Source organism: Neofelis nebulosa, chromosome 1 (assembly GCF_028018385.1).
Source record: "Neofelis nebulosa isolate mNeoNeb1 chromosome 1, mNeoNeb1.pri, whole genome shotgun sequence".
Lineage (NCBI taxonomy): Eukaryota > Metazoa > Chordata > Mammalia > Carnivora > Felidae > Neofelis > Neofelis nebulosa.
The window spans coordinates 220,845,309-220,872,440 of NC_080782.1; the positions used below are offsets into that span (position 1 = coordinate 220,845,309).

The following is a 27,132-nucleotide window of genomic DNA, read 5'->3' on the forward strand; positions in this document are numbered from 1 at the left end:
AAAAATCATACAGAGTACAAACAAAAATATGTTTATTTACACATATTACAATAATTACAGACAGTAAAATTGAGACAACTTCCCGTTACTGTGACAGAAGCTACCGGCCTTCACTTTCAAATGAGGGTTTTGTTATTTTGAGATATGATGCAAAGTGATCCACTGCCCTTATTTAAAATGCTTCTCTAAATAATTCCAGGGGCTGATTAGTGATATGTACATGGGTTATTTCCCTCAACTTTTATTTCCAGAAATACTATGTACAAGTCCAACATAACTGGAACATAACAGGATAGGGCAGCACTGAAATGAGTAATTTTTTTTCCAACAATAAATTTTGATTATTCTTTAAATATTCACTTAGTGGTTTAGAACTGAAACGATAATTTTTGGCTTAAAAAAGAAAGTCCAGTGATTTTTAATGGGCTGCACGGTTCCACTATAGGCAGTATTACCTGGCTTTTTTTATAGGCTTGCTATTGTGTAAGAAACAGAATTCCATAGTATTCAATTCTGTATGAATTTTGTCTTTTATGTTTTTTAATCAGAGTCACTACTACTGCTTGAGGAGTCTGTTGACATAACTTCTACATCATCTTCATTTTCTTTATTATGCCCTGGAGGTTCCAACAAAAAGTCATTACTGTGATTCGGTGGTAACATATTCATTGACATGTCATTTGACTGCCATGGATATTGTGGAGCAAGGACATCTGGAGAAAAGAAAGCATATATAACAACACTTCTACTATTAATTTACTACTTGATTACTCTTCCCTTCATGCACACAACCTGAAGTAAATATTCTTTTTAAGGCCAGGAATCAAAATATACATTTGGCTAAATTAAGAAAAAGCAAATTTATCAAGGAAAAGCATGATATTTCAATAACTAGAACGTGTGTTTTATTTTTTAGGAAATCATGCTTCCATCTAAGTAACTTTATAGAGTCAGTTGACTAATTTTTCTTTTGTAAGACATTCACAATTACAAATCAAATGTTTTCATATATATATGCATATATATGTAAATTATATGCAGATTATATCATTCTCTGTCTATTCTCTCTGTAGATTTTAAATAGCTAATATTTACTATACTAAGTATTACAAGTTTAAACTACCTGTTAGGCTTTAAATCCACTCTTCTCCCTGAACCCTGAAAACATCTCCTTTGCCAGCAGCCGCAATGTTAATCTTTGTCAGCAGAGGGCACTGGAGGGACTCTGCAAGGGGAACAGGCCTCTAAGGGATCCGATGTGATGTTTTCCTTCTCACTGCGCAGTGCCTGGCTGGCGTGCAGGACATCAAGTGGTGCTCACCCCCTAGCAAGTTGCCGTGGCGTTAAGTCTCACATTACGCCAAAGGTGGCTTCCCAACAAGGCTCCCTGGAACCCTAGTGGATCACCTCCTGCTTGCCAGCTCTGGCCTGACCTCATCCATCTAACGTCTCTGCCAGCCAGTGGGCCACAGCTATACCCTCTCCACCCAGAGCGCCATGATATGAACAAACAGCCTTGGGATGGGGGTGGGAGGAGCCTCTTCTCAGTTGGGCCCTTCCTTGGGTACTCTATACTGATCTTAGATGTAGCAGCTGCTCCCACATTTATTACTACTGTATTTTTAAAAAATAGTTCTCTTTACCCTTTAGTAGTATCATCTTGTTACTAGTTAATAATTCTTTAAATTTTCCTTGTTCATACTGCTGATGTCCTTTCTGCCTCCTGACTGGGCTGTGACTGGCATATAATACAGTATAATCAAAATGAGGAAAATGAAAAGATATCAAGGTAAATTAATGCACAGTGAGTTCTCAGTTTGTACGTTAGATAAACATAATGTTTACATAGCTTTTTCAGTAACACAGGAACATCCTTACAATAAAATATGAAGCAGAAAGCATTATCTAGGGCATGTTTTAAACACTGTAAAAAATACAAGGAAAAAAATGAAATAGGTAAAATATTGAAAGTGATTGCTCAAAAAACCCCATAGTTTTTGGTTTTTATAACCTTTTTTATTAAAACTTATTAAATGTTCTACCAAATAAAAACAAAAGTCACCTACAAAAAATAAAAGTTGGGGAACATAAATGAAGGTTAAGAATAACACAAAACTATATGCAAAACTTAAGGATGAAATTCAGAATAAACTGAGTCACACAAGAGTGCTATTTTATTTAGTTATTAAAAAGTCTGTAAAAAGCTTTGTTATTCATTTGGTTAATTTGGAGTTTTTCAGGAGTGGGTTCACTTTGTATTCTTTAAAATGAACATATATATTTCTTATTCTGTTTATATAGCATATTTCACAATTTTATTTAAAAAGCTATGTTTAGATCCTAATAATAATAAAAGAGAGGCCTAATGCCCAAGGAAAATAACCTATTAAAAAATGAGAGAAAAGTCAATTTATTGTAGTTTCATAAACTCCAGCTAGAACAATCTTTAAACTAGAGTAAGCAGAGAGCAGGATAATTGGCAGAAAACTTAGCTATTAAAACGAGTTGGGTCAGATGCCTGAACGGCTCACTGGGTCCAACATCCGCCTCTTGATTTAGGCTCAGGTTATGATCTCACGATTTGAGTTCAAGTCCTGAGTCATGCTCCATGCTGACCACGCAGAGCCTGCTTGAGATTCCCGCTCTTCCTCTCTCTCTCAAAATAAATAAACTTAAAAAATAAACTAAAATAAATAAAACAACTTGGGTCTAGAACCTCAAACTTGTTCAACAGCCAGATATTCCATCACCATGTCTGAAAAACCTCAGTCTTTTCGAAAGCATTTTTCTGATCAACATTACCTGGCAATCTGCCTGCTGCAAGTGCATCTCCTGGTAAATGACCATTTACACCATTAGTGGAAGGATTGTTCATTTGACCCAATAATCCACTTCTCATCTCTAAATCAGTTGGGTATGGTCTCCGTGGGTCCCCTAAAAAAACAGACTGCTTTTAATTCAATCATATACAAAATAAGCATTGATACCTTCTCTAAAGAAGTATTGATTTTCCTTGGTTCACTATGAAAAACTCAAACTACATTTCAATTTTGGAACAAGAAGGTCATCTTATCAACTGTTATTAAGAGCATAATATATTTAAAAATACATGCATTTCTTCTCTGAACCTGCATAGAAATATACTACTCTTTATACAAAAAGAAAGAGAGAGAGAGAGAGAGAGAGAGAGAGAGAGAAAAGTCTGTCATTTTAGCAATTCCAGATGACAAATTAAGAAAATTATAACAGTCTTGATTCTTGTAATTTACCTGCATTTCCTAGTAAGAAAGTAACAAATGATACATACTCTTGAGGGAGAATAAATAGATCATGACACACTTCTGTTTATAAGACAGAAAGGACTGACTGGAATGCTTATTTGAAGGACTGTCTAAATTAAAACTTTTTCTAACCAACCTCTTTGATCTTGTCATTTAAAGACTAATTCCTAGAACCTTCCAGGAGAGTATCTAGAGCCAATGTTCATTTCCAATCATGAAGGCATACTGTTTAGTTTGGGGATGATGAAAATTTGGCAGATTTGGACTTTTTGGTAATACTTCTTACTCGCTCCAGATCACTTACCCCCCCCAAACTGGTAATTGGTAAAATACCATTCACAAGTTACTGATGTTGAGAGATTTATCTCCCACTCCTCCCAGAAGACCACTGCTCTACATTAGGTCCCTGTCTTATGTACTGTCAATGTATGTTGCAGCTCATTGCTCTTTGCTGTTTCTAATTACTCCTGTTCTTTCCAGTCCCATGTATTTGCTGTTGGGTGCTCAGTGCTTCATCCTTATCACCAAAGAGCTGGAATTGTCTGCTTCCAAGGCCAGAACCCTTGGGGAAACTCCAACTGTTCTAAAAGGTGGGCTTCTGGCCAGCCTGGGTATTACAGGCATATAAATCTATAGGTTTTGAATCATCACATATCATCTTGTACTTTTAAACATGAATTTATTATTTTTCTTTAAAAAGGAAAGAAACAGTTCCTGTGGCAACAGCTTTGTAGAAAATTAAACTGATAAAACCCATGGCCCATATTATTCCTTCTAAGATATTAAAGATGTGAAAATCACCTAAGATTTAAAACCACATATGTCTACTTTAAAAAGAGAAGTATTTTACCTGGAACCCAGGTCAGTGGGGCACATACAGCATTACTCGCACTAATCCTATGTGCGTATTTAATTATTTCTTCAGAGGAGATGGCACCTGAGAGTCGAGAGCATAGCATGTTAGTCTAGTAACTTACAAGGGCATAAACACGTGCCTCATAGTCACACATCATACTTTATTTTTTATTATCTGTATACAAGATAATCTGAGTTACCTACCTTCCCTAATAAAGTTAATAATAGGTATATTGTTAAACTGAAATCATAGAGATTTCCCAACTAAAGAACAAAACGTCCAGAAAAATCGTCTGACAAAGTGTCAAACTTGGGACATTAGCATGATAATGCTCACTATCTCAATTATTAGCTACCATTAAATAGTCTTACTGTTCTGAAAGCAACAGTGAACACAAAGAAAATAGAGGCAAGAATGTTTTGTCTCCCAATGACAAAGCTATTAAATTAGAACAGCAGTTCACACTATATCACTCAATTGTTGGCTTACTGTGCCACTAAGGATATAAGTAGATCTAAGTAGAAACAAATCCACAATACATTCATTAGATTAAAAAAGGTAAGCCACTAAATAATATGTATAGCATGACCTGGTTTTTGTTTTAGAATATATGTACATATATACTTGTATTGTTCCCATTCTATCTGTATTAAACATCTTTTAAAAAAAAAAAAAAGTGGACACACACCAAACATTAGCAGTAGTTATCTGAAACAGGAAAAGAAGAAGAAAGTTAGACAACTCTGAGGTGACTAAAGGTAAATCATCTACGAAACCATTAAAGTAACCGAAGTTTGGGGCACCTTGGTTGGTTGAGCTCAGTTGGCTGAGCGTCTGATTTCAGCTCAGGTCATGATCTCATGGTTTGTGGGTTCGAGCCCTGCGTTGGGCTCTGTGCTGACAGCTCAGAGCCTGGAGCCTGCTTTGGATCTGTGTCTCCCTCTCTGCCACCCCCCACCCCCCGACTCACACACTGTCTCTCTCTCCTTCAAAAATAAACATAAAAAAAAAAAAATTTAAAAAACAAAAGTAACCAAATTTTCATCGTAACTCTACTTTTAGTACACAAACTAAAAAATCCAAAATGGAAGTCTTTTAAGGAGAGGAGCAGGACAGGAAAAGAAGGTCTGCTGGGCTTCTGCACCATTAAATGTGCACACACCCCAAAGCCACATCTAGTTCTGACTTCATGACACTCTAGTCCTGCTCCATTTGTCCACTGCACATTCTCTTTCACTTTTGCAAGATCCATCTTTTCCAAGATCTCAAATCCCACTTGCTTCCAGATCACAGTTCTTTTCCCTTCTCCCAACAACTTTATACACTCATTGTCATTATTGCACATTTGGATACAAGGCCATAACTTGCCATATGTTACTGCTTCTTATAACCTGAGAAAGGTGTGATGTCTCCTCAGTAATACATAGCTCAGTGCTAGAACCTAGCACTTTACAAGAAAAATTTATTGGAACCATTTCAAAAGCAGCAAATGATTACCAGTTAACACTCTCATCTGCTTCTTCAAACAAAAACTTGGATTTTTCAGAAAGTCATTCAGTGTTTCCCACTGTACTAACCTTTTCTTGCTTTTTCTATTGATTTGAGTTTTTCTTTTGCTTGGTAAACAGCTGTTGCCTAATTTGAACATTAAAAAAAGAAATACGGTTTATTCTTAACTATATCAAACAGTTTTTGGCTTAATTCACAAAATCATTAATTCCGTATGAACAACATGCAAAATTTAGAAATCCCCACAATTTATCTGTAATGTTCTCAAACACGTGGGTATCATTTGTATCAGTTAATGAAAGAAATAATATATGTTCATGAATCAGTCTCCATTCACAAATTCTATCACAAACATGCAGAAGAGATTCTGACCACATACCACCCCAAGAGCATTCGGGTTCAAGGATAAAATATCAAAATGTTTTTTTAGTTTGTAAGATACATTCTTGGATTGATGATCTTATTCATTTATACATTACCACTATCTCTAAGCTTAATGACTACTATAATGAAAACACCCACAACCACCCCCCACTCCCACTGGAAAGATACATGAAAGGGTAAAATGAAGTTAAGCTAGTATGTATATGCATCTTCAACTGTAACACAGTGGTTAGGAGTATGGAGACAGAGAGAATTAGGTTTAAGTTCCATCTCCCTACTTTTCACTCTCCCTGGGCAAAGTAGTTATCAATTTAAAATCTCAGTTTCTTCATCTGTAAAATGGAATGGTACTAACCTCGCATAATTATTAAGAAGAGTAAGTTAAAACATTTAAAGTGCAAGCAAGCACAAGGCTTGATGCACAAGTGCTTAATGTTAGTTGCTATTACCTAAATCATAAAATTCAGTCTTTTTATGGTCCTTGTGTTAACTCTATTTAACTCCATAATTATATTTTTGGAAATCTAAAGAATATAATCTGAAATGCAGAAGAAAAACAAAGTTTTTTTGCAATGATATTCATCAAAGTATTATTTTGTAACAGTAAGTTGGAAAACTAAACAAAATGGATACAATATACGAAAAATCCCTCAGTTTTAATAAATGGTAATAGAACACCAGTTGGTATCCTACTAGTTACAAGATACAAAATGAATTCCTCTGAGGGGGAAAAAAAAACTATGTTGTACACCTGAAACTAAAGTAACATTGTGTATCAACTATACTTTGATTTAAAAAACAATTATAAGCCTACTGGGAAATTAAAAAAAATAAAATAATACACCTGAGACTGAAATGAAAGGCAAAAAACTATGAATAACAGCACAGAGGGACTGACAGCATTTTTTCCCTCCTCTTTCTACTTTTCTGTATTCTCTGAATATCTTTTGATAAGCAACTATTACTTTCCTAATGGAAAATAGATTTTACTATGCTTTTTTGTTTGTTTGTTTTTTTTAAAGCATTCACTTGGGGTCATTTTTTCAGCAGGAATGGTTAATTTACCCTGAACCATTCAGGTTTCTATTTATTGGAGCCCATTTGGACACATTTTGAAGATTCATCAGGGATAAGGATTCCAGCAGTGTCTGGTCCATATGAGAATCAAACTCAGCTGTTTCTGTAATATCACCATATAACAATTACATTAGTTAGTATTTAGTGAAATAACTGGATAAATATGAGCAAAGAAATTGCTTTTTTGAAATAGTAGCCAAGAACTAGAGTCCTGGGGACATATGCCCAAATCCACCTAGTTTAGAATGGAGGATGAAATAAGTTAATGTCAGTTTTAATCAATTTATAAAATTGGTACATATTTCTACTGATTTCAAAATATTTTTAAAGTTGAAGTAAAGATTTAGATTACTAACAACTTAAAACTTCTATCAGGACAGGATAAAAGTACAACTTCTATTAATTCAATTCAATTCCATTAGTTCTATTAATTCAACACTGTGAAATCTTTAAATGATGAAAATATGGTTCAAAAGTAATGCAGACTACCTTAAAACATTAAGTTAAAAAGGGATGACAATGGCCTTTCATTCAAACTGTCAAGTTCTCATTTTTACACTTAGGAACTTAAGTTTTCTGCCAATTCAAAATACTTTAAAACAGATTTATTTTTCAGAAATAAATTAAACAATATCTTTTTTTTTTTACCTCCTCTTCTATGAACTTACCAATATTTGCTCTGCTTCCTTTAGCTGTTTTTGTAGTTGTTGAATATCACTGTCTCTCTTCTCTACTTCCTTTTCTAAAACTTGCATTTCATGATGGATTTTTCCCTGATTAAGTGCCAATTTCATCAGTTCTTGAAATTCCCCATCTCTGTGAATTAACAACTCCAGGACCTATCAGATATTGATTAAAGCAGACAACAGAATATTGAAAAGTGACATTCCAATGAAACAAAGAGTCTACATGTAAATTGGCTAGGCTATAAAATGTTAACACCTCCAAAGTATTATTCTAATCAATGTTAAGAATAAAAATAGCCTACTTCTGATTATTTTGGAAGAAAGATTATCAAGACTTTTTACTTTTTCTCATTACATGCTATTCTTTCATGCAAATAAGAACTACCAATATGCCAAAATGAGGTTTATTCGCTTCCCAGGAAAGATAAAATTTTTGTGTATCCTTAAAAATACAAAATAAACAGCCTGATTTAAAAAATGAGCAAAGGAAAACTGATGCAAGCCACTCTGGAAAACACTATGGAGGTTCCTCAAAAAATTAAAAATAGAACTACCCTACAACCCAGCAATTGCACTACTAGGTATTTATCCAAGGAATACAGGTATGCTGTTTCGAGGGGGCACATGCACCCCAATGTTTATGGCAGCACTATTAACAATGGCCAAAGTATGGAAAGAGCCCAAATGTCCATTGACGGATGAACGGATACAGACGATGTGGTATACGTATACAATGGAGTTATTACTCGGCAATCAAAAAGAACGAAATCTCGTCATTTGCAACTATGTGGATGGAACCAGAGGGTATCATGCTAAGCGAAATTAGTCAGAGAAAGACAAATATTATACGACTTCCCTCCTATGAGGACTTTAAGACACAGAACAGATGAACACAAGGGAAGGGAAGCAAAAATATAAAAACAAGGAGGGGGACAAAACATAAGACTCTTTAATATGGAGAACAGAGGGTTATGGGAAGGGTTGTGGGAGGGGGGATGGGCTAAATGGGTAAGGGGCATTAAGGAATCTATCCATTCTTGAAGTCACTGTTGCACTATATGCTAACTAATTTGGATGTGAATTTAAAAAAAAATTAATTTAAATTTTTAAAATGCAAAGGAAATGAATAGACCTTTTTCTAAAGACATACAAATGAACAAAGGTACATGAAAAGGTGCTCAACATCACTAATTACCAGGGAAATGCAAATCAAAACCACAACTGAATATCACCTCATACCAGTTACAACAGTTGTAATAATAAAAAAAAAAAAAAAAAAAAAAAAGATAACAAATGTTGGTGAGGAGGTGGAGAAAATGGAACCTTCATGCACTAGTGGTGGGAAACCCACTGTGGGAAACAGTATAGAAGCTATTACTTAGAGTTAAAAGAGAACTACCAGATGATCCAGCAATTCTACTTCTGGTTACTTACCTGAAGAAAATGAAATTATTATCTCAAAAAGATATCTGCACTCCTATATTCACTGCAGCATTATTTACAATAGCCAAAATAGAAAGCAAACTATCCATCAATATATGAATGGATAAAGGACATGTTGTATGTAAGTTTTTATTTAAGTTCCAGCTAGTTAACATACACTGTAATATTAGTTTCAAGTGTACAATATAGTGATTCAACCTTCACATACAATGTCTGGTGCTCATCACAAGTGCCCTCCTTAATCCCCACTCCCTTAACAACCACTCCTCTGGTAACCATCAGTTTGCTCTCCAAAGCTAAGAGTCTGTTTCTTGGTTTTCCTCTTTTTTCTTCCCTATGATTGTTTGTTTTATGTCTTAAATTCCATCTGAGTGAAATTACGTGGTAATTGTCTTTCTCTGACTTATTTTCCATAGCATAATACTCTCCAGCTCCATCCATGTCGTTACAAACGGCAAGATTTCATTCCCCCCCTTTTTAAAAAAATTTTTAAAAAACATTTATTCATTTTTTGACAGAGATAGTGTGAGTGGGGGAAGGACTGAGAAAGGGAGACACAGAATCCAAAGCAGGCTCCAGGCTCTGAGCACCCCTTGGGGCTCGAACCCATGAACTGTGAGATTATGACCTGAGCTAAAGTAGGATGCTTAACCGACCCTCATTCCTTTTTTATGGCTGAGTAATATTCCAGTGTGTGTGTGTGTGTGTGTGTGTGTGTGTGTGTGTGTGTGTCTTGTTTACCCATTCATCAACTGATGGACATTTGGGCTTTTTCCAGAATTTGCTATTGTTGATAATGCTGCTGTAAACACCAGGGGCATGTATCCCTTCAAATTAGTAGAAAATGTGTGGTATGTACACACAGATAGAGAAATACTATTCAGCCATAAAAAAGAAGAAAATCTTATCATTTGTGACAATAAGGATAGACCTTGAAGCCATTATATTAAGTGAAAAAAGTCAGCAAGAGAAAGACAAATACTGCACGATCTCATTTATATGTGGAATCTACAAGAGACAAACTCAGAAAAAGAAATCAGATTGGTGGTTGCCACGGGTGGGGGTGGGTAAAATGGGTGAAGATGATCAAAAGGTACAAACTTACGCTCATAAGACAAGTAAGTTCTGGGATGCAATGTACAGAAATGGTGACTATAGTTAACGATATTACATTGTATACTTGAAAGTTGCTAAGACAGAAAATTTTTGCAACTTAAAGTTTGTAAAAATGTACAGAGAAATGGGGCACCTGGTTGGCTCAGTTGGTTAAGTGTATGACTTTTGATTTCGGCTCAGGTCAAGATCTCACGGTTTGTGAGATCGAACCCCGCATCAGCCTGCTTGGGATTCTCTCCCTCTCTCTCTTCCCCTCCTCCACACACACACACTCGCAAATAAAAAATAAACTTAAAACATACATATATATAAAACTCACACTAAACCTGTGATTTCATTCATAGTATTGCTTTACAATGAAGATGGTTAAAAAAGAGCAATTTCCAAAAATAGTAAATAGGTGGTATGCAGATACAACCTTTGACCTATGAAGGTTAAAAAGCATAAAACAGAAAGTCTGGGTCCAAATCTCTAGTCTTTTGTTTACCAGGGATATAGTAACAGCACCTTATCACATAAGGTTATTGTGAGGATTTATGATATAATGCATGTAAAGTACACACAGGAAGAGCCCAATAAAGGCTAGCTATCATCATCACTACCCCACTACAGAATTAAGATGCAATCTTGGGGCGCCTGGGTGGCGCAGTCGGTTAAGCCTCCGACTTCAGCCAGGTCACGATCTCGCGGTCCGTGAGTTCGAGCCCTGCGTCAGGTTCTGGGCTGATGGCTCGGAGCCTGGAGCCTGTTTCCGATTCTGTGTCTCCCTCTCTCTCTGCCCCTCCCCCGTTCATGCTCTGTCTCTCTCTGTCCCAAAAATAAATTAAAAACGTTGAAAAAAAAAAATTAAAAAAAAAAAAGATGCAATCTTACCTAAATACCCTTACTTAACTGTGCAAAGTGGGGAATAATACTTCAAGAAAGGAAATGGCTATCCAAATTCAGAATCAATTTTAAAACTATTAACAAAAATTTGTTAAAGAGTAAAAAGTATAGACCTGCCTCTTCAAGTTCCTTTCGATATGAAGTTCTTCTCATTTTTATAGGACTCAGACAAAAGACAGCTATATCTTCTGTCCATGTATCAAAAGTATTTACTTTGAATAAGTTTCTTCTATAAAAAGTAGTATATTCTACTTAATATACCTACAGTCCCTATTCTTCTCAAGTCACAAGAGAAAGCAGGGTTTCCACTTCTATAAAAGTATATTTAAAAAGTTATTAACCAACTTGTTTCACAACACATTTCAAGAAGTTTACACTTTGACCTATATTGTATACTACCATAGAGCAGTAAAGATTCTTTGGAGATTTTATTGTTGAGTAGAGAAAAATTATTCAACTGAAGTCAGACCTCGATTCTAGTTCTATTCATCCATCAACCTCTAGTTCACTTATCCACTCTGGAACTCAAGCTCTTTTATAACACAGGAGGTTACAAAGACCATTAATGTCCCTTCTAAGTAAAATTCTACATACATGAAAATACGAATATTCAAATAAAATGGAGGCTAGAAAATTTTCAAATGGGCACATCACACTAATATTTAACAGTTTCAATGAAAATTCACAGTACTAAGTATAACGTTTAATTCTGTTCCAGAGTGGTGATGATAACTACCCACCATTACTAAGCTCTCCCTATGTGTACTTAAGAATGCAGTATAATACATCCTCACAACAACCTTATATGACAAGGTACTGTTATTTTTAAGGACAGAACTGTTAGTTTTTAAAAAGTGTAAGAAATATTAGTGCTGATAAGACAGGTGTTAGTTATGACCTACTGAATCATCTGTGTGCCTGGCTCATAGCAAGCATATAATTGCCTAGGAAGTAAAGTTAGAACTTACATTTCATTTTGCTTATTTTGTAATTCTTATTTGGCTTCACAGGTATTTATGAATAAAGTATCTGAGACTAGCATTCTTTTATTACCATATTTCTCTATAAGCTTTTTCTAAAAACAAAATAAGCAATATACAAAGAACAACTTTAATATCCCTAAAATTACCAACTTACACTACCTGTAGCTTTATCTAATTCCCCCCTCTCTTCCTGAGGGCATTAATCCTTGAAGAAAACAGTTTTCTGATACTTCACTATTGACAATCAACCAAATTTCTCTGCCCTCAAAACATATGATAAAATTAAAATGATGAAGGGGTGGAAAGTAAAGAGAAAAGATCTATTAGAGATTTCTCCTGTCTCACATCATTAAATAGGCTAATTCTTCCTATCTGTTTCCTCTTAAAAAAATTTTTTTAATTATGGCAAAAAAACACAAAGTGACATTTACCCTCTTCTTTAAAAAGTTTCTGGGTCAGAAAATCAATCTCACTGTAGAAGATTACAAAGCACAGAAAGGAATAAAGAAAATAAAAACTACTTATAAACTTAACATCTACAAAATAACTTCTATTAGTAGGTGTATGCTCTTTTATTTCTATTCATTTTCAAGATGCATTAGGGGGACAAGCCTATAATAAAAGGTTTATGGGAGCATTAACTTTCTTTATTCCAAATATTGTTTTAATGTCCATTTAACAAGCCTTTGATGGTTAATTCAAAAGACAAAAATGAATAAATGTGTAACTACAACTATAAGAGAAAATACTATTCACCCTTAGACAACTATTTGCATCTTAAGCAGTATGACCTTATATAAGAGATTCAAAGAAAGTATCAATTTAAAAGTTGTAATTAATAATTTAATAGAATTCAATCTTCCTATTTTCAAACAAAGTAAATGTAAGTAGGAAAACTGCAGTAAATGATGGGGATTTCTTGTTTGTAATTTAAAAAGAAGCCACTTACCTGGTTTTCCTCATCAGGCGGCAACAACTTTTGGTTTCTTGAAATTGCCAGCATTTCTATAAGTTCTCTAGAAAAAGAAAAACAAAAAACAAAACACCTTTGCAAAGCAAATACAGTAGAAGCCTTCTCAACTATCTGTACCTAACTGACTTGCTGGATTCATGGTACCCACAGTACGCTGAGTATTCACAGCCACTGCTCCACAGTGACTATGCGCTTGGGCTCTCACCAGCTTGAAGACTCAGTTTTGATTGTTACCAGATGCATCTATGCAAGTTTTACTTACTAGTGTAATTACATAAGTTAATATCCATTACATAAATACCAATGAAATATGACTGCCAACAGAGAAGAGCTGTTTCTATAAAAACCTAAGCTGAATGCTGGGGAAAGACTCAAGAGATGTCTGCAAAGGCCTACTTCAAAGAAGCAGGGAAAGTCATACAAATTCAGCAAGAGTCTGCCCTAAGACTGTTTGATGATCATCTAAGTTCTCATTTCACTTTATCATTCATTTAAAGTAATCTCTACACCCAACATGGAGCTCGAATCCACAATCCTGAGATCAAGAATTGCATGCTCTACTGATTGAGCCAGCCAGGCACCCCTCATTTCACTTTAAAGAAACAAACTAGTGGGGCGCCTGGGTGGCTCAGTCGGTTAAGCGTCCGACTTCGGCTCAGGTCATGATCTCATGGTCCGTGAGTTCGAGCCCCGCGTCGGGCTCTGGGTTGACAGCTCGGAGCCTGGAGCCTGCTTCGGATTCTGTGACTCCCTCTCTCTCTGACCCTCCCCATTCATGCTCTGTCTCTCTCTGTCTCAAAAATAAATAAATATTAAAAAAAATAATAAAATAAAAGTCAACTTTAAAAAACAAACAAACAAACTAGTAACTGGTAGACTTTGTATTATGGGTGGTTTATGCAAGAAAAACTCCTACATTCAGCACATTGGCCATGCCCCTTCATTTACATATCATCCAGGGCTGTTTTCCCACTATAATGGCAGAATAGGGTAGTTGCAGCAGAAAATTCATAGCTTGCAAAAATCAACAATATTTATTATCTGGCCCTTCCTCTACAGAAAAAGTTATCTGACACCTGTCTTAGATGAAAAGATTAGTGAAAACATAAGTTTATATGCTTTAAGATAAAATAAAACAAGGAGTAGATGAATCATTTTTAATCATTTTCTACTTTAATTGAATTTTTTTATAAAGTTTATTTCTTTTAAGAGCATATGCACATGCGTGGGAGAGAGGCAGAGAGAAGGGGAGAGAGAGAATCCCAAGCAGTGGGGCTCAAACTCACAAACCACGAGATCATGATCCTGAGCTGAAATCAAGAGTCGGACGCTTAACCAACTGAGCCACGCAGGTGCTCCTAACTGAATTTTTAAAAATTTTTTTGACGTTTATTTATTTATCGAGAGAGAGAGACAGAGAGAGAGAGAGAGAGAGAGAGAGAGAGAGCGAGCAGGGGAGGGGCGGAGAGGGAGTCATAGAATCCGAAGCAGGTTCCAGGCTCTGAGATGTCAGCACAGAGCCAACATGGGGTTGAACCCACAAACAGTGAGATCATGACCTGAGCTGAAGTTGGACGTTTAACTGACTGAGCCATCCAGGAGCCCCTGAATATTTTAATTAACCGAACAGGTTATCAACTAAGAGGGATTCTTACATATAATAAAATCCTATCTTTCTGGAATGAGCATTTACTAGATATACCAATTTTCCTGTATGAAAATTAGTATAAACATAATATATACATTATAAAATATATCACAGTATTAAAAAGTATATCACAGTATAAAATATGTCACAGGTAGTATCCATATATTAGCTTCAAACTTGCTGACAGATGGACTCCAGAAATTATGCAAGAGGCACAGCTGCACAATTAGCTACCTGACACGACCAGTCAGCCCCAGTGTTTGTACCTTCTTGCTGGCTGCTAGGCTATCTTCACTTTTCTATTTCCATCTTCCTACTCCTACCTTCATACGGTTTTCCTGGATGGTGCCAATTGGACCCAACCTTCCCCACTACCAGGTTCTCGTACCACTGTGTATGAATTTGCTAATTAATGAAAAAGGGGGATATGGCAATGGAAAGTCTTCATTCACCCATTCATTAAATATTTCTTGAGTGCCTCTTACGTGCCAGGCACTTTCTAGATGCTTGAGTTATAAAAGCAAACAATGGAGGGGTGCCTGGGTGGCTCAGTTGGTTGAGCATCTGACTCTTGGTTTCAGCTCAGGTCATAATCTCACAGTTTGTGGGATCAAGCCCCGAGTTGGGCTCTGTACTGACAGTGCAGAGCCTGCTTGAGATTCTCTCTCTTCCTCTTTCCTTGGCCATCCTCTCACTCACACATGTACACACACACTTTCTCTCTCTTTCTCTCAAAATACATAAATAGACATTAAAAAAAACAGTGAACAATGGAATTTAAATTCTAATACAGGAGACAAAAATAACCAAGAAAACAGGTAAATAAAACTAGGGTTATAAGGGTTGGGAAGAAAATAAAGCAGAGTGTCAGTGAGCTGGTCTGGCTACTTATACTGGGTAGGGTCAGGAAAGGATTCTCCAAGTGAGAGGAGCCAGCCATGAGGGAAGAATGCTTGTAAAAAGTCACAGCTAGTTCAGGGGCCCAAAGATGGTTTGAAGAAGTGTGGCCAGAACGTAGTATACACTGGGGAGCAGGATACAAAATGAGGACAAGGGGAGGGAAGGAGGGAGGGGCCAGACTACTGTGTCAGGTCCTTGTAGGTCATGGTAAAGGATCAGTGTATCATTCCAGAGAATGAGAAGCAACTGGATCATTTTAAGCTGGGAAATGATATGACCTGATTTATGTTTTAAAACAAGCTAAGCTATCTGGAGAACAGATTGTAAGAGGGCCAGAATGGAAATGAAGTTAGGTGGCTTCTGCAATGTTCCAGGCAAAAAATGACATTGGCTTTGACTGGGTCCTAGCCACTAGGATTTAGTAATGGTAATAGGTGAAACATGTACAGACTCAGAATATATTTTGGAGGTAGAGCTGGCAAGACAATGATGGATTAAACAAACATTTCATGAAAGTAGCATGTTATATTAATCATTTTCTGTACCCCATAGAGGAGATATAAACACTTGAGAATCTCTGATCTATATAAAGGCTGGTTTCGGGGTGGGAGAGGTGGGCACTGGGGGGGTATAGTGGGAGATGTGGAATGAGCCTTTTCTGCCTTTCTTGCAAATCTGGGAGTATAAATCCACAGAGAACCTTAAAAGGGCTTGCCCTAGGCACAGAACTACAAGGGGAAGGAAAAAGCTGTAAGACAGTACGTTCAGTAACCATCTGGAACAAAGTGGAAACCTCTGTCTTCCCCAATGGTAAAAAGAGGCTGAAGGAAGCCCTGAGCCCACTCTCTGGTTACAGGTGTGGGAGACAGAGCCCTGTCCTGGTATAGAAAAAATTAGAATCCATCCACAATTCACCTTAGAAATATAATTTAGATGGGGGTTAGGTTGGGTATTAGTGGTATTACAGTTCAGGTAAATTATAGGTAAACAGAATTAATAGGCTGCTGTGAAAACCTCAAGACTCCTATCAACATGGTTTGTGAGGGACAATGAGTTCTGAGTTGCAAATACGTTAAGAAAAACTTTTAGGGACATCTAGATGGCTCAGTTGGTTAAGTGTCCAACTTTGGCTCAGGTCATGAACTTGCCATCCATGAATCCAAGCCCCACGTTGGGCTCTGTGCTGACAGCTCAGAACCTGGAGCCTGTCTCCCTATCTGTCTGTCCTTCCCCTGCTCACACTCTCTCTCTCTTTCTCTCTCAAAAATAATTAAAAATAAAAAAAAAAAAACTTTTAGACAATTTGTTTAAATTTTAATGTTTAATTTTGAGAGAGAGGGAGAGAGAGAGAGACAGAGCACGAGCAGGGGAGGAGCAGAGAGAGAGGAAGACACAGAATGTGAAACAGGCTCCAGGCTCTGAGCCGTCAGCACAGAGCCCGACGCGGGGTTCGAACTCACAAACTGCGAGATCATGACCTGAGCCGAAGCTGGACACTCAACCGACTGAGCCACCCAGGCACCCCAGACTACAATTTGTTGTGTTTTTTTCTGAATTCATCTAAAGACTACCTCATTCTATCATATTTTCCAAAGTAATAAAATATACTAAAAAGCTATATAATCAGGTTACAGTAAAAGATACGTCCTAAATTTCAAACTTACTATTTTCTAAAAGCCAAGAAGTTATACTAGTGAGTTTTCTTTTCATTTTTTTCATAACAAATGCAAACACGAGAAAAATTTCATTAAGAGGATAATGACAAATTTCAGATGACAGAATCAGTATATGTAACTATCCAATTGCTAACAAAATGGGATTTTTTTCAAAAGCCAACCACACTGGAACAACCTCACTCTGTGAAATCTCAATGAATCCTAGGTGGCAAACTACAAAGTGACATCTCTTCCACTGCCACCACCATCCATCTCCAGGGTCATGAAAGATAAATTTTCATTTACTGTCACCCAGTCTTTCTTTAGAGATGAATAAATAAAATAACAGCAGAGTAAGTCATGAGAAAATCAGAGGAAAAGAAAAACTTTTAAGGCAATTAATTACCAGGGTGCAGAGCACCTCAAGAAAGCAGCAGCTTATCTCCAATTTGTCACAAGACTCAGTGGAGGCTACAAATCAACCAGAAATCAAAGTGGCATTCCTGGGGAAAGGGCAATAGAAAAACGACAGCTTCTTTTAAAGAAATCAAAAGAGAACTCAGTGCCTCAACTAATCATGCACAACTAGAAAGCTGAAGGGGGAAGGTTTCAGAAATGCTGAGATTCTTTTTTTTTTTTTTTTTTTTTTTTGGTCTCATAGTAAACTCATTTTGTGCTTTATTGAAAGACTGTGCTGTGAAGATGCACACATTGCTGGGACTTAAGAAATGTATTCAGGAATATGCCGGTCTAATGGATGGTGGTACAGCAGACTGTTTACAACTGCTTACAATCAGTTTTTACTAAAAGTTAGGGTTAAGAATTCTAGTTAATGTAGTGGTTGAAGCTACTAGAATAAATAAGGGAAACAACTCTGCAAAAAAAAAGTAGGATTCATGTTTTCAATAAAAGAAAAGAAGATGCAACTTTCTCTTGAGGAAAAAAGAAGTAATGGTATCTTAAAGTGAGGTTGATTATATAATGACAGAAAACCTAGGGTTGCCTGGGGGCGCTGAGTGGGTTGGGCGTCCAACTTCACCTCAGGTCATGATCTCATGGTTTGTGGGTTCAAGCCTCGCATTGGGCTCTGCTGTCAGCACAGAGCCTGCCTAGGATCCTCAATCTGCCTCTCTCTTTGCCCCTCCCCCACTGGTTCTCTCCCTCTCCCTCTCCATAATAAAGAAAGTAAAACAAGAAAGAAAAAAATAAAGAGGGAAAATTCAGGACAAGAGAGAACTCCACACTCAAGCTCTGCTACAGACCACCCTGATGTGACTAGAAGCCAATGTGGCCAGAAGCTGATGTGACTCAAGGACTGCAGAGCCCTGTGGAATGACTGAAGAGCTCTACAAAGAATGCATCGGATTTCAACCTCTTCCTGACGAGGTCAGAGAAGAGCAAAACTACATTAGGATCTGCTGCTGTGCAACTTTTGAAACACCGAGATTCTTGAGGAAAACTGAAATGATCCACTACTCCAGCAGGTCAACACATTTCACCAAGCAGAAAATGCTATACTCAGTACTCAAGGAAACAAGCAAATAGGGAGAGAGAGAAACTGGTCAATCCTAGCTAGATACAAGAGAATTCCAATTTAGTCTCAAATTTAACACAGCTGGTAAATTACTGAATTATGCTATCTCAGGTGAAGACTACATGACTATCATGTATATGCACTCCTGCGGGTACCGACATCGTCAGGAAAACGCACCTCAGATATACGGCCAAATAATCCCGGAACAAGATCTTAAAAGTGACTACGGAGTGGTCCAATGTCAGAAGAAATGTTCAAATACCATTATCCTGGATGAGTAGGTTCAAAAAAGCCATAGTTCCCGAACTTGCAGAGTATGAAATACACACTAGGGTCACAAAACAGACAAATTATGTTACAGCAAGTGAGCTCAGAAAAGAAACGAATTTACTGGGCTCCAGAGTAAAACGGTGAGAATAAGTCACTGACTATATACTAGGGCAAAGAGTTGAAATTCTAAGACCAAGACTTGGAACAAAAGGCAGCAGCCACTACTTCCCAAAGGGGGTGTCACTTCTTCAGAAGTCAACATAGTCACAGAAAAGTGGCACACTAAGCTAGACATTTGGTTTCTACCTCACCGGGCGGTGGGAACTTACCAAGTATTTCAAAGCAGAAAAGTAAGACGAGATGCCTTTTAAAAAGATAGCTCTGACCCTGGGCAATACAGGTAAGATAAAGTGCAGAAGCATAAAGACAAGTAAAACTTTCTGGAGACTGCATTAAAAAATAGTTAACGACAGTGGAGGTGGGAACAAGACGTCAAATCTGCGCAAGGTTTTAGGGGGAAGAATCAAAACAATTTTAACATCCAAGTGAATGTGAGGGAGTTATAGAAGGCTTCAACTTGACAAACAGCCACGAACCATGGTACACTAAGGAGAAAGGCATCCAATTTCTCCTACCTCTTCCACACACGCTGCACTCCTGTCCTCCCAAACTTGCAAGTATGTAAGCAGCACCAAGTCATACGTGCTCATGCTTCCAGGCTTTTGCACATGCTGTTCCAGCTACCTGCCGCCTGCTGAGTCTGGTGAACTCATTCTTCCCATGCAGTCCTTTCTCCAGGAAGCCTACCCTGACTACAACCATGACAGGCACCCTGAGTCCTCGGGTTCCAGTATCCCGCAGTGCACGACTCTGTAAAAACAGGCTCTGCACCACGGTCACTGTTTACGTCTGTCTCTTCCCCTTGACACTGGGCTCCTCTACGTCGGGACCTAGTCTCCCACCCCCTTCACTACAGTCTCCCAGCGCTTGGGACCCAGGGGGAGTTCCTTAAGTGTCTGTCGAGTGTCCGTGGACGAAGGTACTCACACCGGGCGATCTCTAAGGTCCTCTACATTTCTGACCGTGTCGGGGTTCCAGAGTCACTGTCATTATTAAAACGTCTTCTAAGGCGGGGGGCGGGGGGTTCCCATGTCGGCGTCTCGGAGGGTTGCAGACCTCAAGTGCCAACACCTGTGTATCGTCTCTGGGAGCGCGGCCTCCCCACCGAGCCCCGGGAACCGGGAACGAACACCCCGGCAGGCCCGGCCGATGCAGAGTCAGTCCTCCGGGCCCAGCCCTCTCAGGCCTTCAGGCCGACGGCATTACCTTGACAAGACCTCCAGATCTTCCAGCGCAGACAGGAGCCGCTCTCGCGTGCTGTTACCGCCTGCCGCTCCAGAGCCGCCTGCCGGCCGCTCCTTCTCCTTCTCTCCACTCGAAGACGCCGCCATGCTCCCCACAGGCCGGTTTCCGCGACTGCGCAGCTGAGCACTGGGGAGCCGAGGCGGGCTCCGGAGGCGGAAGCAAGAGTCACCGAGGCGGGGGAAAAGAGGCCAGTACACAGCGCCCCCTATACTCCTGGAGATGCACTGAGGGCGGCGGCGCCATCTGATGGGCGAGCGAGAGTTTCTCAGTCTAACCTAGAGAGAGAGCCGGAGGACAGGGAGGAGCAAGGCGGTCAGGTTCTCCTGCGCCTTGTCGTTTTCACAAGGAATGGGAAGTTCAACGGATTTCAAGCATTTGCGGAAATTGCATAATGACCCACCTGTTGTATCTGGTTCTTTGTGAAATGGACTGGTCTCAATATTAACCTATCTTTAATCTGCATCCGTATGATGCTAACCCCCCCTTGGCTGTACCTCAGACCCTCTCCTCTGTCCTGGACAAAATTTCACACCATTTCCTGTCTCTCCAAACCTCCAACACCTCTTTCCCCCAATTCCCACTCTCAACTTAGGACCTTGCTTTCTAACTCACTGAGAAAGAGGAGAAATCTGAAGATAGGACTCTCACACACTGCGGCCCCCACGAGTGTCTGCCCGCCAGCACCGTGCCCCCCCCACCCCCACCCCCGCCTGGCTAGCTGCTGCCCGTGCACTTGCCTTGCTCCTAGCCAGAGAAATTCTCTCCCAATAGCTGTATCTTTCTGAAGGCACCGTAGTCCTCCTACCTCCCAAATGACAATGTTTCATCATATACTTATTCCTATCGCCATACCTGCTACTTTCCTAGTTTTAAAATATTCTTACCCCACTTTCCCTACCAGCAACCACTTTACTTCTTTGTTCCCCTCTGCAGCAAAACACCTACAAGGAGTTACCTAAATACTTTGTTTCCAATTCCGTTTCTTCCTTATACCCATTTCAGTTAGTTTTCATCCTCATTTTCCCACCAAAACTCAGATTGTAAAGGTCATTGAAGACTGCCATGCTGCTAAATGTAATGGTCAGTACTCACCGAGCTTGGTGGCTCCTAGGCCCTGGACCTGTTAACATCCTCCTTTATCCTGGAGAACACTTTCTCCACTTGGGTTCTAGCATGCCGGTCTCTCTTTGTTGTTCTCCTTCCTCTCTGATCTCCCCTCTCCATCTCTCTGGCTGATTCCTCCACTCAACCTTGACCTCTAAACAGAGGAATGGTTGGGAGACACTTCTAAGTCCTCACCTCCCAAGCTCACTTTTGATCATCTCACCCAGTCCAGGGGCTTTAAACACTGTCTGTATGCTGACTCCAAAATTTGTATTTCCCACCCCAACCTGTCCTCTGAATTCAGGCTTGTATGCCCAGTTCTTACTAGATCCTTCTGTTACTGCACAGAGAACCGGTTCAGGTGGGGCTACACTCTGCTGGAAAATCAATATTCGAAAGACAGGTAATGGGGGGAAAGGAAAGTTTACTTTATTCAGAAGCTGGTAACCTAAGACAGTGGGCTAATGTCCCAAACACTATCTTCCCTGTCTAGGTGAAGCTGGACCGTTTTAAAGGTAAAGACTTGGGAAACGGAGGAAGGTGCTCCAGGCAGGAGAAGCAGGTGCCCTGGCGGCTAGTCCGAGGTGGACCTGATCCTGAACAGACTTGCTGGCATCAGCCGCAGCTGTCTGGAGATACAGTCAGGACTTATCTTCTGGGGAAGCTTCGTCCTTCACTCCTCTAGGCCAGCAGTCTGCAGGTCTCAAGGCAAGTGGGTTAGTTCTGCTATACACCAGGGAACTTTGGTCAGCAAGCGAGGAGTGTGTAAGACTGAAGCAAGTTAGTCCTTAAGAGCAGCTGGAGGGCTGTTACAGTTCCCACTGGGTGTCTCAAATATATGGGCAAACCCGAATTCCTGATCTACGTCCCCTCTCACCCAACACACATATCACACTTCTTGCAGCCCCAACCACCCACCCCCTCCCCAGCCCAGTTGATGGCAGCTTCTTCACTTTGATTTTTCAGGCAAAAGACATAGGGTTTTCCTTGTTTCTCATACATCACGTCCATCAGGAATCCAGATAGTTCTGCCTTCAGGACATGCCCAGAAGTTGTCCATGTCTCATCTTTCCACTTCTTTTTTTTTTTTTTTTTGATGTTTATTTATTTTTGACAAAGACACAGAGTGTGCATGGGAGAGGAGCAGAGAGAGAGGGAGACACAATCTGAAGCAGTTTCCAGACTCTGAGCTGTCAACAGAACCTGACGTGGGACTCAAACTCATGAACCTTGAGATCATAACCTGAGCTGAAGTCAGACGCTTAACCAGCTGAGCCACCCAGCTGCCCCTCATCTTTCCATTTCTAATCTCAGGTCCACATCTCCATCATGCCTCAGCTGCATTTACTGGGATTGCCTTTGAGCTGTTCTCTCTGCTTCTCCCCTCACATCTGCAGGTATAGCCCTTTCTCAAAGAAGCCCACCTGGCCATCCTTTTTCCTACTTGCAATCTACCCCCACATCCTATACCCTTTCCCCTGCCCTACTTTTTTCCATAGCATTTGTCCTTTTCTAACCTTCTATATAAGTTAGTTGGTGGGGGCACCTACCCTGAGGGGACACCTCAGTTGGCTGAGCATTCCAATTCAGCTCAGGTCATGATTTCATGGTTTGTGAGTTCAAGCTCTGCCTTGGGCTCTCTGATGTCAGTGCAGAGCCTGCTTCAGATCTTCTCTCTCCTTCTCTCTCTGCCCCTCCCATGCTCATTCTCTCCCTCTGTCTCAAAATAAATAAACTTAAAAAAAAAGTTAGTTGATGTGTGTTTTGCTAATTATCTCTTCTACTGGGATGTAAGCTACACGAAGCCAGAATTTCTGGTCTTTTGCTCAGTGCTATTGCCCCAGTGCCAGAAGGCTGCCTGACAGAGTGGGCACCGATGACTATTATTGGATTTGTTGTTGACAGAGGTGCTAAAATCACCAAAGATGCTGAAAACAAACTGTAGATATCTGTAGTTTTGCCTCTAAATGGTAAAGCCTTATTTTCTGTCTTTTCTGTCCACATTCTCCTTAAGGATTCTCAAAAGCAACTCCAAATATTTATAATATCCTCAACCAGAAATGCAATATTCTGCAGCATAGTAGTAGACACTGTCATGGTTACTTTGCAACCCAACAAACACTAGTCCGGAAGCTTATTTCCCCAGCCAGTCACCGAAGTAAGTTTGAAGGCTCATGTTCAAGATCACACTCACTAAGAATGGGGTAGAGAGTCAGACTCAGGCAATTCCCTCCCCGTAGTCAGGCAGTGAGAAAAGGAAAACAGACCAAATACATTCATTAACTGTCTTTAAGAAGCAAAAAACCTTGACATTCTATTTCAGAGCCCCTAATCCCAGGTAAAAATACCACTCAATTCAGGATCAAGCTTCCATCTCAAAAACACCATTTATAGTTTTTGAAACCATGAATTACCTCTCAGAAAGCTACTGGGGGGAAGGGGTGGGTTCCCAGCAATTTGCTGGCTTTTAAGACAGCAATTTCAGTTTTTGTGGGTTTTTTAAAAGGTTTATTTATTTTTGAGAGTGAGAGTGTGAGCAGGGGAGGGGCAGGAGAGAGAGAGAGAGAGAGAGAGGGAGAGAGAGAGAGAGAGAGAGAGAGAGAGAGAGAGAGAGAGAGAGAGAGACAGCGAATCTGAAGCAGTTTCCATGCTGTCAGTGCAAAAGCCCGACGTGGGGCTCAAACCCACAAATCACGAGACCATGACCTAAGCCGAAGTCAGACACTCAACTGACTGAGCCACCCAGGCGCCCCAGCAACATCAGTTTTTAAATCAATTATAAAGCCTCAAATGTGCCGTTTAAACTGCTTTTAACAAGTCAAGTTATCTCTGGTATATCTAACTGGGGCTGCTCTACATCAAGAGAAGTTTCACAGTCTGAATAAAGCCTCTTATCTCCTTAACACCCCTGTCCTAGTTACATCGTGAAACCTTCATCAGAACTCATCCTCCACGTTCCAAAGCACAAAAGCTCCCACTGCCCCAAACTGCTCAGTGTTCATTAAAATTATCAGCCCCGTGGAAAGCATGGCATTTGTCTTTAACTCCCTACATTCCTGTGCCTTGAGAATAAAAAAACAGGTTAGGTTGCACATCTTATTCCCTTTAAATATTTGTGGTGTGGTTTCAATGGAAAGGCCTTCTGGAATGAACAGACCTTCTGTAAAGAAAGTCTCATCTTCTCCCTGAAATTCCCCAGGCGTCTCTGAAAACTAACTGCTTCTCAGCAACTCAATAGAAAGGTGGGCAGCATTACTGGCCTCCTTTCATAGATTCACTTGTTTTTTCAATAAATGTTTACTAAGCTGTGTTTATATGCCAGGGACTACACTAAATGCTGGGCCTGTAAAGGTGAACAAGACAACAGTGGTCAAGGAAGTCTTCCTGGAGGAAGTGAAAGCAGAAACTCCTAAGAAAGCCGATGGGGCAGGAAGACTGGCAGGGATAGAGGAAGGAAAACTAGAGTAAGGAGTTAATGTCAGATAGAGAATGGTTAAAATATTTCACTGACTTCTTTTTTAAGTATGTTTTTAAGTTTATTTATTTTGAGAGAGAGAGAGTAAGCATGAGAGTGGGGAGGGGCAGAGAGAGTGAGAGAGAATCCCAAGCAGTCTCTGTGCTGCCACGGCAGAGCAAGAAAGCGACCCTGGGCTTGAACCCACGAAACGTGAGATCGTGACCTGAGCCAAAATCAAGAGGTGGACGCTTAACTGACTGAGCCACCAGGTGCCCCGTAACTCAGATGCATCGTGGATTGAATGGTAGACCTCCAAAAAGATAGGTCCACATTCCAGAACCTGCAAACATGACCTTATTTGGAGAAAGGGTCTTCGGAGAATTAGTTAAATTAAGGACCTCAAAATGTGATGACCCTGGGTTATTCAAGTGGACCTTAGATCCAGTGACAAGTGTCCTTATGTGAGACACAGAGAGGAGACCCTGGAAGAAGGGAAGGCCATGTGAGGACAGAGGCAGAGATTAAAGTGATGCAGCCACAAACCAAGGAACGCCCGCAGACACCAGGGCCAGGGAGAAGCAAGGAAGAGCACTCTCCTAGACCCTTCGAGGGAGACAGCTCTGCCAGCGATTTGGGGCTTCTGGCCCAGAATGAATGTCTGTTGTTTTTTAGCTACCCAGTTTATGCCAATTTATTACAGCAGCCCTAGGAAACTAATACAAACTGGTTTGAATGAGTAGACATTCTAAATTAGATTCTGGGGCGCCTGGGTGGCTCAGTTGGTTGAGCATCTGACTTCGGCTCAGGTCATGATCTCACGATTCATGAGTTCCAGCCCTTCGTGGGCTCTGTGCTGACAACTCAGAGCCTGGAGCCTGCTTCAGATTCTGTGTCTCCCTCTCTCTGCCCCTCCCCACTCACACCCTGTCTCTCTCTCACTCTATCAAAAATAAATAAACATTAAAAAAAAATTTAATTAGATTCTAAGGAAATACAGGTTCATTTCTTCTCATAAGTAAAACAAATTGCTAAGTGTTTCTTGGGTGCCTGAAGATTAATAAACTAAATGCATTAATATTAGCAGCATCGATTTCTTGTATCATGAGCTAAAACAATTAAAGACATCTTGGGCTCAGGGCAGTGGCGGGGTGGGGGTGAGGGGGTCCTGGGTTGCTCAGTTGGTTAAGCATCCAACTCTTGATTTAGGCTCAGGTCACGATCTCGTGGTTTGTGAGTTTGAGCCCTGTGTCAGGCTCTGCACTGGCCTCTCTCTCATCCTTTCTCTCTCTCTCTCTCTCTCAAAATAAATAAATAAACTTCAAAAAGTCTTGTCCTTGGGGCACCTGGGTGGCTCAGTCAATTAAGTGTCTGACTTCAGCTCAGGTCATGATTTCACGGTTGGTGGGTTCAAGCCCTGTTCTGGGCTCTGTGCTGACAGCTCGGAACCTGGTACCTGCTTAGGATTCTGTATCTCCTTCTGTCTCTCTCTTCTTCTGTCTCTCTCTTTCTCTCTCTCATTCAAAGATAAATAAACTTAAGAAATCTTGTGCTCATTAGTAGAAGTCCAGGTTACGGATTAAACGCTGAAAGAGATCTCGGAGGTCATCTGCTCTAGTCTGACCCCAGCCTGTGATTAAACATTTTCTGCTAGAGGAAAGCTAGCTTCCTCAACCGTCAGTCATTTTCATTTATTTTTGAGCCCAAAGTTCATGATGATAATTTTTTCACACATTGGACCCAAACTGTCTTCTGAGGTCATAAGTGATACATTTAATCTGTCTTTCACAGAACAGGCTGTCAAGGTTTTCTTCTTTCTTTTTTTCTTCTCAGTGTGAACTGTATTTATAGAATTAACAAGGGAAAAAGTGGTTATGTTTTCAAATATGTATTTCAAAATCTCAGTTTTAGATTTCAAAATAAAACCTGAATAATTCATTTTTTAAAAAGAGGCTAAATATTATGCTGGATATTTATACATAACCATTATTTTGTTATAGTTTCATTGA

The 27,132-nt window shown here is 39.7% G+C and overlaps 1 protein-coding gene across 1 annotated transcript; it reads right to left on the reverse strand.

Moving 5' to 3' along the window:
- Positions 1-15: 15 nt before the first annotated feature.
- On the reverse strand, positions 16-20,657 carry MED4 (mediator complex subunit 4). Its single transcript, XM_058685395.1, has 7 exons — positions 20,527-20,657; positions 13,170-13,236; positions 7,776-7,946; positions 5,715-5,772; positions 4,132-4,218; positions 2,803-2,934; positions 16-713 (listed from the first exon to the last, which is right to left on the reverse strand). Exons 1-7 carry the CDS (start codon positions 20,649-20,651, stop codon positions 541-543), a joined length of 813 nt encoding a protein of 270 aa, XP_058541378.1. The 5' UTR covers positions 20,652-20,657; the 3' UTR covers positions 16-540.
- Between the last annotated feature and the right edge of the window lie 6,475 nt (positions 20,658-27,132).